At 42.4% G+C, this 12902-nt stretch overlaps 2 protein-coding genes and 1 pseudogene across 4 annotated transcripts; all 3 read right to left on the bottom strand.

Moving 5' to 3' along the window:
• Window positions 1-237: 237 nt before the first annotated feature.
• Window positions 238-3974, bottom strand: LOC128255991 (nose resistant to fluoxetine protein 6). 3 transcript variants are annotated; one of them, XM_052985967.1, is made up of 10 exons: window positions 3683-3974; window positions 3177-3626; window positions 2906-3046; window positions 2305-2846; window positions 1604-1683; window positions 1442-1555; window positions 1043-1383; window positions 843-985; window positions 674-788; window positions 239-620 (listed from the first exon to the last, which is right to left on the bottom strand). In XM_052985967.1, exons 1-10 carry the CDS (start codon window positions 3762-3764, stop codon window positions 565-567), a joined length of 2064 nt encoding a protein of 687 aa, XP_052841927.1. In that variant the 5' UTR covers window positions 3765-3974; the 3' UTR covers window positions 239-564. The 3 variants fall into 3 exon arrangements, with proteins under 3 accessions (XP_052841928.1, XP_052841927.1, XP_052841929.1); XM_052985968.1 differs by lacking the exons at window positions 1604-1683; window positions 2305-2846 and having other exon boundaries at window positions 238-620; window positions 2896-3046; XM_052985969.1 differs by lacking the exons at window positions 239-620; window positions 674-788; window positions 843-985; window positions 1043-1383 and having other exon boundaries at window positions 1445-1555; window positions 2244-2846.
• A 1018-nt stretch (window positions 3975-4992) lies between these two features.
• Window positions 4993-12856, bottom strand: LOC128255852 (uncharacterized). Its single transcript, XM_052985629.1, has 8 exons — window positions 11933-12856; window positions 11735-11876; window positions 11165-11322; window positions 9629-10009; window positions 9470-9567; window positions 5525-6533; window positions 5324-5465; window positions 4993-5223 (listed from the first exon to the last, which is right to left on the bottom strand). Exons 1-8 carry the CDS (start codon window positions 12785-12787, stop codon window positions 5048-5050), a joined length of 2961 nt encoding a protein of 986 aa, XP_052841589.1. The 5' UTR covers window positions 12788-12856; the 3' UTR covers window positions 4993-5047.
• On the bottom strand, window positions 9204-11159 carry LOC128255997 (27 kDa glycoprotein-like; annotated as a pseudogene).
• Window positions 12857-12902: the final 46 nt, after the last annotated feature.

Genomic DNA, 12902 nt, shown 5'->3' with positions numbered 1-12902 from the left:
TTGCTTAAAATCCGTTCTCAGACATATAACCTTTGGCACACAGTATTTTCATTTTGCGTTGCATAAAATATCCAAAACTTTATTTAAACTCAATTGAATTTGTGTGTCACGCAACACTTTGGTCTTATTGGCTCAGATATGTTCTACATTTTCAAGACAAAATGCTATACAAAATATTATTTCTTTTTGCATTGCGTATACACCTGGATATAAACATTTTTTTATTCTTACCAATATTTTGGGTATTCCCAAACGTATGAATTTCTGAATTTTTTAAATGAAGATGCTTTCATGATTTTTAATATTTTGATAAGAAATTATTTATTTTCAGCTAGTATTTGTGTAAAACCTTTTTTACTTTGTGAATCCCAAATCAAAATAATTTTTGAAAACGTTTTTTTTCCTCAACTAATTTGAATATTTAACAACAATACTTTGGATTTTAGTTTTATCAATATAAGCTATAATGAAATCACTTTGAAAGCCCTTTGATAACCAGAAAATCCTTCCTTCAATCGCCTAACGCGTTAATGTGCTGCAACCCTGGTGCGGAGTGCGGTTGTGCTAAACAGCTGACTGCGCGCGACTCGTTTGAATTACCGGATTGGGTTCTTCGCGTCCTGAAATTGAGCGTATTTAACTGGTTTTTTCCTAGGGCTCAGATAATACACACCTGTTTCCGGCTTCATTAAGCATCGTAGCACCTCTCCAAGAGGAAGTTCCAGTACTATCGCCACAAAAGCAGCCACAACTTGCGTGATGATAAAGACACTTAAAACATTGCACATCTGAAAATAAGTTTTAAATAAGTAAATGTAAATGTAATTGATTAAAATACTCACCAGGTAGAAGCTAGAAACGTATACCGGCTGTCTAAAACAACCCGCCACTATTCTTAGGATGACAACGTGCCACAGGAAGGACTGAAACGAGATTCTTGCCAGTGGCCGAAAAAGCGGTAAGGTGCAGAAATCATAGGCCATTCCTGTCGGAGATTCGTGGGTGAATGCAAAAAATAATCTAAATCTCCAATTTAACCAACCTCCCACTTTGCAGCACATGAGGAATACGAATCCCGCGCAGATCAGCAGCCACAAGTTCTTGTGGACACCCGCGTACAAGGCCAACCAAAGAGATGGCTTTGCAAAGTCCTGGCGGATGAAGATGTAGCCAGAGAAAAGCAGTCCCAACGTGGCTAGCACAAGCAGCCACATGGCCAGTTCGAACTTAAGGTTTCCCCGGAACACTAATCCTTGGGGCCGCTTCTTCAGGTAAAGATGTCCACACAAAAATCCAAGTAGGTATCCTCCCAAATTCGTGTAGAATGGCGGATACATCTGGTAGAATGTGTCAGAATGCCGGAAGTACAAGTAGCGATAGGTTCTGAGAGTGTGGATATATCATTTGGCTGATTAGCATTTCCATTATTATAAAAACCCACTCCGGTCGAAGATGGTAGACAGCATCCAACTCAAGAACGTACGTCAATATTGCAGGCACTGCTAAAGCGAGGATCGAAAGAGTTATGTACAACGGCCTTGTAAGATTGGGATGCCTGAAAACCAAATCGTTAAGGGGTTTCCCTGACTAGAAACTTTCATACTTCTTGCTTATAACAATGACGATCAGGAAGAGCTCAAATAGCTGCATGTCCGCCCCCAAATACCAGGTCTGGTGGGAACACTAAAAATATAATAGGGAAGCAGCCTTAGTATGCCTACATTATAGGCCTTGTTGATATATTTAACAAGGCTCAAATTTAGCTGGGCTTTGCAATATTAATTTATTTCCTCTAAGAAGAGAGAAACCTATTTTTCAATCATCAATTTAAAACAGTTTCTCATGAGTTTCTTTAACTTTATATAAAAATAGTTAAATTTTTTTAAGTGGTTTTATAATATATGCATAACGAAAAAAATGTATATTTACAAAACCAAATCAAATTTAGAAAATGTTATAGATTATTTATAGAACAATTTAATTAAAAACCAAAAAAAAAGTTTCTAAAACCAAAAGCTTGAAATTTAAGTACGATTAATACTATCACTTGGGTGAATGTGGCGGTAATTCTAGTTCTTATTAATGTGAAACATTTTTTATTCAAAATTTTTGTTCTCTATTTGTCGACAAAGTGCATTTTACTGTTAACTTGGTCTGTGAACTATCTTCTCACTCTCATTTTATATTGGAAACTAGATTATATTATAATTTCCACAATTACAGAGTTTCCCGATTACTCATACCGATTTGGAAAGCAATATCGCGCGACCGTGAGTGACAATCACAAGGTTGCCTAAAACATACACTGTCCTCCAACATGTGGTTGGTCACAAAGAACACGTTCTTCCACCAGTTGCTCCGGCAAAAAACGCGCTCAGCCTCCGTCAGATGCCGCCAAAAAGGACCGTTCTGGAGGCGCACCAGCAGAGTTCCATTGAACAGAATGAGGGCGCCAAGCGAAGGCAGGAGTCTAAAGTATCTGTAGAAAAACACACGGAAGTACACGGTGATACAATCGATGTTGCCAGTCTTGGGGTTAACCAATTGGCGTTCGGTAAAATTAACGTAGAGCAAGAAGCCACTCATTACGAAAAACACCTGGATTACAAGGCTGCCATTCTGGAACACCGATGTCTCGAACCTGAAGAGGAACTGCTCATAGAATTCTGGATTTTGTATTGGGATCGTCATGAAGACCATTAGCGTGTGTCCCAAGATCACCACAAACACGCCGATCACTCGGAACCCGTCAAAGAAGCTCACGTCGCGCGATAAATCCGTAACAGGCGGCTCGATCAGTCGATAGAAGTTACGGACCATTGAGAAGGAGGTAAGGAGCTGCTGCCCTGATGGCAACCCAAAATCAGCAAAAAAGCCATTATGCCCGCACTTAACTTGCACTTACTGCGACTGCTGGGTGCCTTCCGATAGAAATTCTCTGTCTGCTGCGGATTTATCTGGCTGAGTCGAAAGTCGTAGATTGAGGAGCACAAAGTAAGTAGGAGAATGCAGATCAGAAGAGCATAAAAAATCAAATCGAGTCCATCTGGGAAAATTCACCCTATAAGTTTCAACAAGCTTCATTGAACGCCTATAGAAAATCAAGCAGGCAGATGCACCAACATGTGCATTAAGTGGCCTTAATCTAATACTACCAGACTTATCACTCTACTTGCCATGTTCCAAGTGGTCATCCGCCGTATCACAATATTCGATGAGGCTGCGAGTCTGAAGCGAGAATTCCTCGCCGAACTTAAGATTCAGACAGCTGTTTACCAACTCTTCGTAGAGGAGCCTCTCATCCGCATCCGATGCTCGTCGGTGGACCTTGGCGTAGTAGGCAATCAGTTCCTGGTCCAGAAACGTTCCTTCCTCATGCTCCCTCGACTCAGATAAGTCGATCAGTCTTTTCTTGCAACCTTCCAGGCACACGCCCCGAAAAACGCGATCATGGCGAAAACGATGTTTAGAGTCCTGCGACACCTCGTGGATTAGGTGCCACAAAGTGGAACTGGCGTTGGGAAGGATCTCCACATATGCCAGGCAGTAGCTACCAGAGGGCCTATCCAGGCAGAGATCGTAGTCATCCAGTTGGTGCAGAGGGGGCATTTGCCTGTACAGGGTCACTGCATATGGAGCGCTCCCTAAATAACTCCTTCAAGATTGGGCTGCCGCTACTTACAATTAAACGAGCCAGATGAGAAGTTCCCTCGACCCAAAGAGAATAGCGGCAGAAGAATCCCGATTTGCAGCCAACGGAGCATACTTAGAGTGTCTCGCCTAGCACTTGAAGATCAACTATTGGGAATCTTTGCTCGATTTGCCATACTAACTCGGCGATGGCGTGCGAAACCGTCAGGCCTGGATGCGTTTTCCAAATGTATTTCTATAAATTACATCGACTTGACGCAATCACAGCTATTAAGAGGCAGTCGTTTATTTTATTTCATTGAACTTAAATTTACTTCCTCCAAATCCACCGGCTGCTTAGCCCAAGTGCCGGCCAGTAAAGATCGGCAGATCTACATGCGACTTCACATAGAAAACGAAGGGATGGTTGGCAACGAAGTGCTTGCGCCTGAAACCAGCCACGGGCATCACCCGGAATCCTACGAAGGGACCATGGAAGCGATGCAGAATTTAGACCAGTCGGTTTTGGACTTTATTGAGGCTACATGCTTGGTTAGTACAAAAATGTTATGTGTATATATGTATATAAGATCATTGATTGTGCGCAGTCTTAGACTTGTTAAATTTGGTATGCGAATATAGGTTGCGGGGGCTGCCTTATAGACAATGTAAGATCTGAATGGATGCGGCTCAGGCCAGGTCATCAATAAACGACTGGCGATCACACCTGGAAACGGAATGGAGATGAGACACACGAACAGCATGGTTGACCTTGTTAGTAAGCGGTACCCAAGATTATTTAGAGCTTCTTTATGCTGCCAGCAAAAAGAATAGTGGAGTCCTTATTCAGAATGTAGTAGTTAAATGGATGATCGACATTAAATCGTATCGGATCCGGCTGGGGCATGGGCATCGAACAGAGCATCATGACCATACCTGTAAATTGAGATGACAGTGGAATTCAGTTCAGTGTACGTGAGACCATTGGTGGGTTTTGATGGAGTGAAAACATCACAGAATGCTGACATTAAAGCTTAAGTATTTTCCCCGCAAATAGAATGGGTGAGTCCGTATCGAGAATGTAATAGTTAAATGGATGCTGGACATGGAATCGGATGGTCTCCGGCTGGAACGAGACCATCGTGGCATTGCACATGGCCATTCCTGCAATGAACATGAAAGTCGGCGCTCAAGTGATTAGATTTTATTAAAGGGCAGGTGAGCGTGCAGGGAATGTTCGGATAACTCTTACAAACTTAATTTGGTAATGTATTGATATGCTCCCCAGGAATGCTTGCTACCAACTAAATGTTGTTTTTTGATTTTTACAGAGTTTTCCAAGGTTTTAGACAAATGCACAAATCTCCTTGTTAAGCAAATAGCTGCCTTTATTAATCTGACATAAAATGAGGTAGCATCACAGCTCATCGTGCTCGCTGGAGACGAAGTCACTCTCCTCGAGCCGCACAACAGAGCCCCAAAACAGGGGCAAGTCCTCCTCATGGACAAGGGCATAGGTGAATGGATGATCTGCGAGGAACTCAGCCGGTTCCTCGAGCGAGGTAATGGCGCGCTTGTTACGCATCACCATGCCTGCGGGATGGGAAGAAGACAACACAGACACGGATGAACAAATGGGACATGCAGAGGATGACAGATGCAAGTGGAGAACGGTAGAACTTGGAGAACTTACCCGTGGCAGCCGCGGCTTCTGTTCCCTCTTCGTTCACGTCAATGAAGGCCTTGTGTATGATGGCCGACACCTTCAGGGGCTCGGGACTCTGCAGCATCTTGCCGAACTCGGCTTGGTCGCTGAACATCTTCGACATTCCCAGCTAGATAGAAGGAAAGAATTTTAATTGCCACTCCCTTATGTGCCTAAAACAAAGCTCACCTGCCGGAAAACGTCCGTCAACTCCACTTGGAACTCGGCCTTGAACTTGGGCAGCTTTACTATCACCTGAGTCTTGTGCAGGGCCTGCGTAATCTGCGAGAGAGGCGTCGCACGCAGCTTCTCCTCCAGGGCAGACAAGCCCGTCCTGCTGTTGGGCAGGACGATCAGCATGGAGAGGTCCGAGTCCTTGTAGGGCAGCTCTAGGGCCGAGGCGTCCAGAGCCGGCAGTTCGGCGTATCGGAACCGCTCCTTCAAACTCATCATCGGAACTTGGACGCTGCGCGCCGCATCCAGGTGGAAGGTGTCCGGCCGGGTGGCATGCTTTGGGAACTGGTGCTGCCAGGTGCCCTTAAAGTGGATGGCGTTCACCAGCACCAGGCGTGAGTTGGCGTCCAGGGCGCTGGCCGGCACCAGGTCCTTGATTAGGTGGTTGGTGCGCTGCTCCACCCACCCGTTTATGGTGGCAGCCGCCTCGGCGCTCTTGGCGAAGTTGACGCTTTGCGCCCCCGAGAGGAACTGCTTGGTCAGCAGCTGGTCGAACTCCTGGCGCAGCGGGTAGCCCTCCATCACGAAGATCTTGTTGGCGATCCGCAGCACCTGACTGTCCTGGTAGGCGGCCAGTACCTGGTGGAAGCTCTGGGCGATTTGGCCCGCATCGCTGGAGGCCAGTCCCAGACCATTGTCCAACTGGGTGGCCGTCTCGCCTTCGGCGCCCAGCCGGGCCATCGCCGCACAGGTTTGGATGGAGAAGGGCGAGAAGACGACATTCTGGCCGGACTTCTGCGCCGACAGCTGTTCGTAGACGTTGATGGAGAAGAGGGCCAGTCGGCGGGCGAACTCCTGGTGGGCGGCGTCGGCCATGGTGACGTCAGACGAGCGGACCAGCGGGCTGAGGGACAGGGCCAGGCAGAGCAGGGGGAGCAACCAGCAAGCTGTAAGTATCCAAATCGACCGTGGATGAGGTGTGCTCGGTTTCATAAATTTATGTAATTGCAGTGGACTGATGAGTCACCTCCACGAATGGTGTGCACAATATCTCTCGGGAATGCCGTTTCGCTGGGGATTCACAAGGCGTTGCTTATCGGGAACGTATATTTACAGCCTGCACCAACTGCTGATTCTCGAAGAGCTTTCTCCAGCGGCTTCGATTTTGTACTTTTCGATTTCTGTTTACTCAAGCGGTACCGCCCTCGACTAATTTGGTGTGAATTTTGAGCAACAACTGAATTTTCTCGACGAGCGTCCAATGTTTTTATGCCCGCATATCTACATATGTATTTGCCCACAATGCTGTTTCTGTTTCTCTTAAATTCGCCTTCCCAAACGGGTTATTCTCTTAGTACGTGGCATTTCTCTGCTTTCCAATGCTCTCTGTTTTGGCTAACTCTCTCTAAATGTATATCTTACGCCGCTCTCTGTTTCGCTTGTTTTTCTAGAGTCTTGTATTTTGGCTTATCGTCCAACTTACCAATTAGCCCCAGGGGATTCATTATTTTTCAATTATTTTTGTCCTATTACTAATGGATCTGGATTGCTGTGCAAACTGTGTGCTTAAAGCGTGCGTTGTAGACTGCCCTGACTCCAGGCCACAACTATTTGCTGCGGCCTTATCAGTCAAAGCTCCGCTTGAGCTTGTTTTTGTTTTCCAGAATAATGAGAATTTTTTGAGCATACTGATAACGGAAGAACGCTAAAATTTTTTTTTTTGTTTTTGCCCTGCCGTTTGGTTATTAGCTTTTAAAAATAAAAGTATTATACACTTTCAAAAAGATCAGTACATGTCTTTCAAATGGGAATAGAAAATAAAAAAAAATGGAAATTTAACTGGATAAAATAACTACAAAAATGACACTTTTACGTGTAATTTTATAAAATATTTAAATGCTAGTTCATTTTACGAATTGACTAGATTGAATGATAATTACACAGGTACACAAAATCAAACTGTTCACGAACTATTGTACTTTTCCGTAATAATTAAGTCCCATACAAACTTATGTTCCGCGGTTTAGCTGAGAATTCAAAACACTCTAAATATACCATCGCATCATGAAAAAAGTCCCCGGCTTGAACCATTATCAATGTCTTTGGAATATGACGTCAACGTTAATGTCTCTGATTTTACACAATTTCTTCAATCTTAAAGTGCCTTTAAAAATATATATCTTTACGGGAATCAATTTTAAAGTTTCTTTAAGTCTACATTTCTCTGTGTGTTGCAATTTAAACGGTATTTATAAGTATATTTATACCCTTGCAGAGGGTATTATAATTTCAGTCAGAAGTTTGCAACGCAGTGAAGGAGAAGTTTCCGACCCTATAAAGTATATATATTCTTGATCAGCATCACTAGTAGAGTCGATCTAGCCATGTCCGTCTGTCCGTCCGTCTGTCCGTCTGTCCGTCGTCTGTCCGTCCGTCTGTCCGTCCGTCTGTCCGTCTGTCCGTCCGTTTATATGCAAACTAGTCTCTCAGTTTTAAAGCTATCTGCATGAAACTTTCCCAAAAGTTGTCTTTCTATTGCAGGTAGTATATAAGTCGGAACGAGCCGGATCGGACGACTATAGCATATAGCTCCCATAGGAACAATCGGAAAAATAAATGAAAAAAAATTATAACTTTGGTGTTTTTAAATTTTTTGTTTAGTTCTTCGAGATTTAGTAATGGTTAAATATTTCAGAATTACGGTTTAATTTCATCAAAATCGGACGACTATAGCATATACCTCCCATAGGAACAATCGGAAAAATAAATGAAAAAAAATTATAACTTTGGTGTTTTTAAATTTTTTGTTTAGTTCTTCAAGATATAGTAATGGTTTAATATTTCAGATTACGGTTTAAATTTCATCAAAATCGGACGACTATAGCATATACCTCCCATAGGAACAATCGGAAAAATAAATGAAAAAAAATTATAACTTTTCTGTTTTTTAATTTTTTGTTTAGTTCTTCGACATATAGCAATGTTTAATTATTTCAGAACTATGGTATAAATTTTATCAAAATCGGACGTCTATAGCATATAGCTCCCATAGAAATAATAAAAATATATAAAATAACTATCTAATAATTGAGCTGCAAATCATCATAGTTTCAATGTTTTTTTTAGCACATACTCAAGTAAATCATAATTTAAATGTTTTCAAAAGTATTTAATTAATGCAATAGCTGCAAGGGTATATGAACTTCGGCTTGCCGAAGTTTGCTTTCCTTCTTGTTTATTTATTTTTCCGATTGTTCCTATGGGAGCTATATGCTATAGTCGTCCGATCCGGCTCGTTCCGACTTATATACTACCTGCAATAGAAAGACAACTTTTGGGAAGGTTTCATGCAGATAGCTTTAAAACTGAGGGACAAGTTTGCAGTAGAAACGGACGGACAGACAGACAGACGGACATGGCTAGATCGACTCTCCTAGTGATGCTGATCAAGAATATATATACTCTATAGGGTCGGAATCGTCTCCTTCACTGCGTTGCAAACTTCGGACTGAAATTATAATAATTTTTATTATAATTTGCAAGGGTATAAAAACGCATATTTCCAATGAGTATTATAAATATTTTTATTATAATCTTGACAGTTAATTAAAATGGTAATGAAAGTCTTATTACTTTCTCATGCGCATTTCTGATAGCTTTTTAACTTTGTAATTAATAATTAGCAACGGCTATACTTTTAAATAGTGATTACCGGGCATTTTGATCAATAGGTTGTGTTAGTACTCTTGAGCATTAAAGTTTAGACATACGGCTTGACTAACCAGGTCAAACTATGCAGCTTACATCTAGGGAGATTTTTGAAAAGCAAATCGCAAAATAAACAAATATAAGCCGAGAAAATAAAAAACATTGGGGGGTATTTTTTGGGACCCTCAGCTTCCGATCAGTGGAGATTTTTAGTAGTCACGGCACAGTTTTTGGTTTCTTATAAAGGTAAACATTGAGTCGACGATGTTGTTCTCGCACTGCTCCAGCTTGTTGAGCACGCAGGATTGCAGGGTCAGCATTGCGTCGCACTGCTTTTGACCCACGGTCAGCTTGGGGATCGGCATGATCCGATCGCCTTGCAGGTCCATAAAGCTATGATATCCCGAAAACGTGCTTCTGCGACTCGAAGCACTCAGGAACCTTCTCGGCAATGAAGAGGGCCATCAGGTCGCCGTCCTTGTGACAAACGATGTGAAGCAGACTCTGAAAGATCTGCTTGACCACCTCCATGCCCTGCCGTTCCTCCTCGACCAGGCAGGGCATGATATCATCGACGCACTCCACGGCATTGGATCGTCGCTTGCAGTATTTCATAAACACCTCATCGAGCTCGCCCTTGGGTCTGGCCTCCTGGATTTCCTGCTGTATTACCGTGTAGTTGACGATGCCATTAAGACACTCCCTGAGGATCGCAGTTCCGGAATTAATCTCTCCGGCCACCTCGATGCATTTGTTGTGGATCGGTGTCGTAGTGCTGAAGTTTTTTTCCAGCTGGCCACGTATGCCCATGTTATTGAGGAGAACGAGCGATATTGCGCAGATTGCATTGGCCAAAAAGGTCCTGTTCATCTTGAGTTATTACCGTTCTTTTTTCTTCTTTGTCTCGGTTAATGAGGTCAGCAGCCGACGATTGAGTTTTGCACTAGAACGCTTTCTTTCGATTAAACAACCATAGCATAATCATTAGGTTTGGGAAATCGTTATCACAGAACATGCACTTGCAAAAAGTAATTTTATTATGATTACAGATTATATTACATCGCACTCATCGGCTAAAGGTGTAAAAAATCGTGGTTAGGTACTGCTGGTAAAAAAGATTCTGATGTGTTTTTAAATTTTTCTTGATTTAAGCTGGTACCGCCTTTTATGATGTGGCTTTTGATCAGCAACTAAATTTTCTTAACGAATATCCGCTTCTTTTATGCTCGCAAAATTTACCCCACAATAAATTTTTGTACTTCTTACTCGTCGGCAAAAGGTATATTGTTTTTGTTGGACAGGGAGCAAGGGAAAGAAATATGTGATTTTATGTTTTAGGTCTTAGTAATTCACATTTATTGTTTTTAATGAAAACTAATTGGTAGTATTGATCAGTAGTAATGTACTTTTAGCTAGTATTACCCAGACGGATGGCGCATTGAATAACGGGTATCTCGCAGTCGGGAAACTAAGCGTTCTTTCTGGTTTCTCTTTTGATTTTCCTGTTTGAATTCGGCGCTCGGAGGTTTGCTTATCATATAACCAACCATATATTCCCAAGAGTCCATTTTCATCCATTTTTCACAAATTTTCGTTCTATGGATCTTGATTGCTGAGTACACGTTTGAGTGTACTCAAACTTTTTTGAACTTTTTTTGGACTTCAAAAAAATCATGCTTTCGTTCTCCGTTTTGTTCATTCCTTATTTGTATTTATATTTAAAAAAAATTGTGTTTGAATTTATTCTATTTATCGAGCTTTATGAATAAGCCAAGTACTTTCAATTTTTTGCTGACAAACTTTATTAGTTTATGGTTATTATGTATCGCATATGAAATAACTTTCGTTCACTTCACACTAATGTGATATTTTCTTAGTTAGATGGCATAATCACTAAAAATAAACATTCCTCAGGACTTGCATTCATTCTTATAATTACATTTTTTACATTTTTTTGGACTTCTCAACCTTTGTCGAGCTAAAGTGACCGACGAAGAGGGAACCATGGACGTTGTCATAGATCGCATAGAAGAAGGGTCTATTGGCATGAAACACCTTTGGCGTACGTTGAGGGGCAGGCATGCTTCTTAATGAGACGACCGCAGCTGGAAGGAAGTTCGGAAAAATGATAATAAAATGAGCAACGGTATAATTGTCTTGGAAAAAATGTAGGAAAACATCTACTTTTCATCATAATTTGTATACTTTTGCAAAGGGTTTTATTATATCAGACAAAAATTGGAAAAGAAATGATGTGACTATGGACGGCAGTTCATGTGGTGACGTTGATCACGAAGATGTGTGCATAGGAAACTACTATATATATCTGCAATTTTGTCGAAAGTACGCGTCGAAAGACACAAAACTTGCCTGGGTCCGATGCTCTGTTCAAAAGTTATTCAAAATATACTTTTTTTACTTAGTAACCTCGAATAATTTTGGATGTGTTGGGCTTGTTCGAAAAAAAATGGGACATATCTATTAGACTATTTTTGAACAATTTGCCATTGCACTCACCTGTTGTGGCTGCTGCTTCGGTGCCCACTTCGTTGACTTCAATAAAAGCCTTGTGTATTATCTCTGAGACACTAAGGGGCGTTTGCGTCTTCAGCAATGCGCCGAGTTCGGCCTGACTGCTAAATATACGGCTCATGTCCATCTGTTAATAGTTAGGATACATAATTAATAGACATGCACACTTCGATTTCGACTTACCAACTTGAAAGCCTGGGATAGTTCCTGCTGGAATTCGGCTTTGAAGCTAGGAATCTTGACATCAACTTGTTCCAGGTTCATGGAGGATAACAAGGCCTCTAGAGAGGTGCTTGGTAGTTTGCTTTCTAGGATCGTAAGACTTGATTTCTCATCCGGCAATATGACGATCATGGCCAAGTTGCAGGCGCTGTAGTTCATTTTAAGGGCAGTGGCTTCGAGATTGGGCAGCGAGGCAAAGGAGAACTTATCGGAAACGTGCATCATTCTCACCTTGACAGGTTTGCCCGGCTCCGAGAAGAACCACTCTTCTTGAGTCTCACTTTCATTAAATCTGATTGACCACATACCTTTAAAGTGAATGGCATTGATGAGCACCAGCCGAGAGTCCTTGCTTAGAATTCCTGGACCGATAATGTCCTTGATTAGGTTGTTGGTCTGAGACTCCACCCAATTATTGATAATACTGGCGGCCTGGTCGCTGCCAAAGTCAATCTCTATTGGCTTGGAGTGGAACTTTTTCTCTAGAATGTCGCTGAACTGCTCGCCAGCTGTATGACCCTTCATAAGGTAAAGCCCGTTGGCCATTTTCATGATTGGACACTTCTCAAATGCCTTCAAAACGGCATCGAAGTTCCCGGCTATCTCCGGCACAGTTCGCCCTGCGAATCGAAGTCCCTCGTCCAACTCCTTGGCCGTGGCTGATCCCTCCGTCGCTGCCATTCGCAGCACGCCGGCAGAGGTACGGATGGACAGCGGGGAGTAGATGATGTTCTGGCCGGGATTGGCCCGGCACAGCTGTTCGTGCAGACAGTAGGCGAACTGTTCCAAGCCCTGGGCAAACTCTTCATCTTTCATTGTGGCGGAAAGCAGGCAACTTTACTACTCTTCTAAAAAAGTGTTTTGGTTGTATACTTTGCGATAGAAGAGTCAGAGGGTACTCTTTTCGGAAAGCGTTCAAGAGATCGACTTG

The sequence above is a fragment of the Drosophila gunungcola genome, assembly GCF_025200985.1.
Source record: "Drosophila gunungcola strain Sukarami chromosome 2R unlocalized genomic scaffold, Dgunungcola_SK_2 000012F, whole genome shotgun sequence".
NCBI classification, from domain to species: Eukaryota; Metazoa; Arthropoda; class Insecta; order Diptera; family Drosophilidae; genus Drosophila; species Drosophila gunungcola.
The sequence above is the reverse complement of the archived record's forward strand: the minus strand, read 5'-3'. Positions and strand labels throughout refer to the sequence as shown.

Coding starts and splice junctions, on each gene's coding strand:
- LOC128255991 (XM_052985967.1), bottom strand. CDS start 3,764: ATGCTCCGTTGGCTGCAAATCGGGATTCTTCTGCCGCTATTCTCTTTG. Junction 1,684..2,304: donor ACCACATGTTGGAGGACAGT/GTATGTTTTAGG, acceptor TTATATTTTTAG/TGTTCCCACCAGACCTGGTA. Junction 1,556..1,603: donor GTCATTGTTATAAGCAAGAA/GTATGAAAGTTT, acceptor TTTGGTTTTCAG/GCATCCCAATCTTACAAGGC.
- LOC128255852 (XM_052985629.1), bottom strand. CDS start 12,787: ATGAAAGATGAAGAGTTTGCCCAGGGCTTGGAACAGTTCGCCTACTGT. Junction 11,877..11,932: donor TATCCCAGGCTTTCAAGTTG/GTAAGTCGAAAT, acceptor AACTATTAACAG/ATGGACATGAGCCGTATATT. Junction 10,010..11,164: donor TTGAGAAGTCCAAAAAAATG/TAAAAAATGTAA, acceptor ATACGTGGCCAG/CTGGAAAAAAACTTCAGCAC.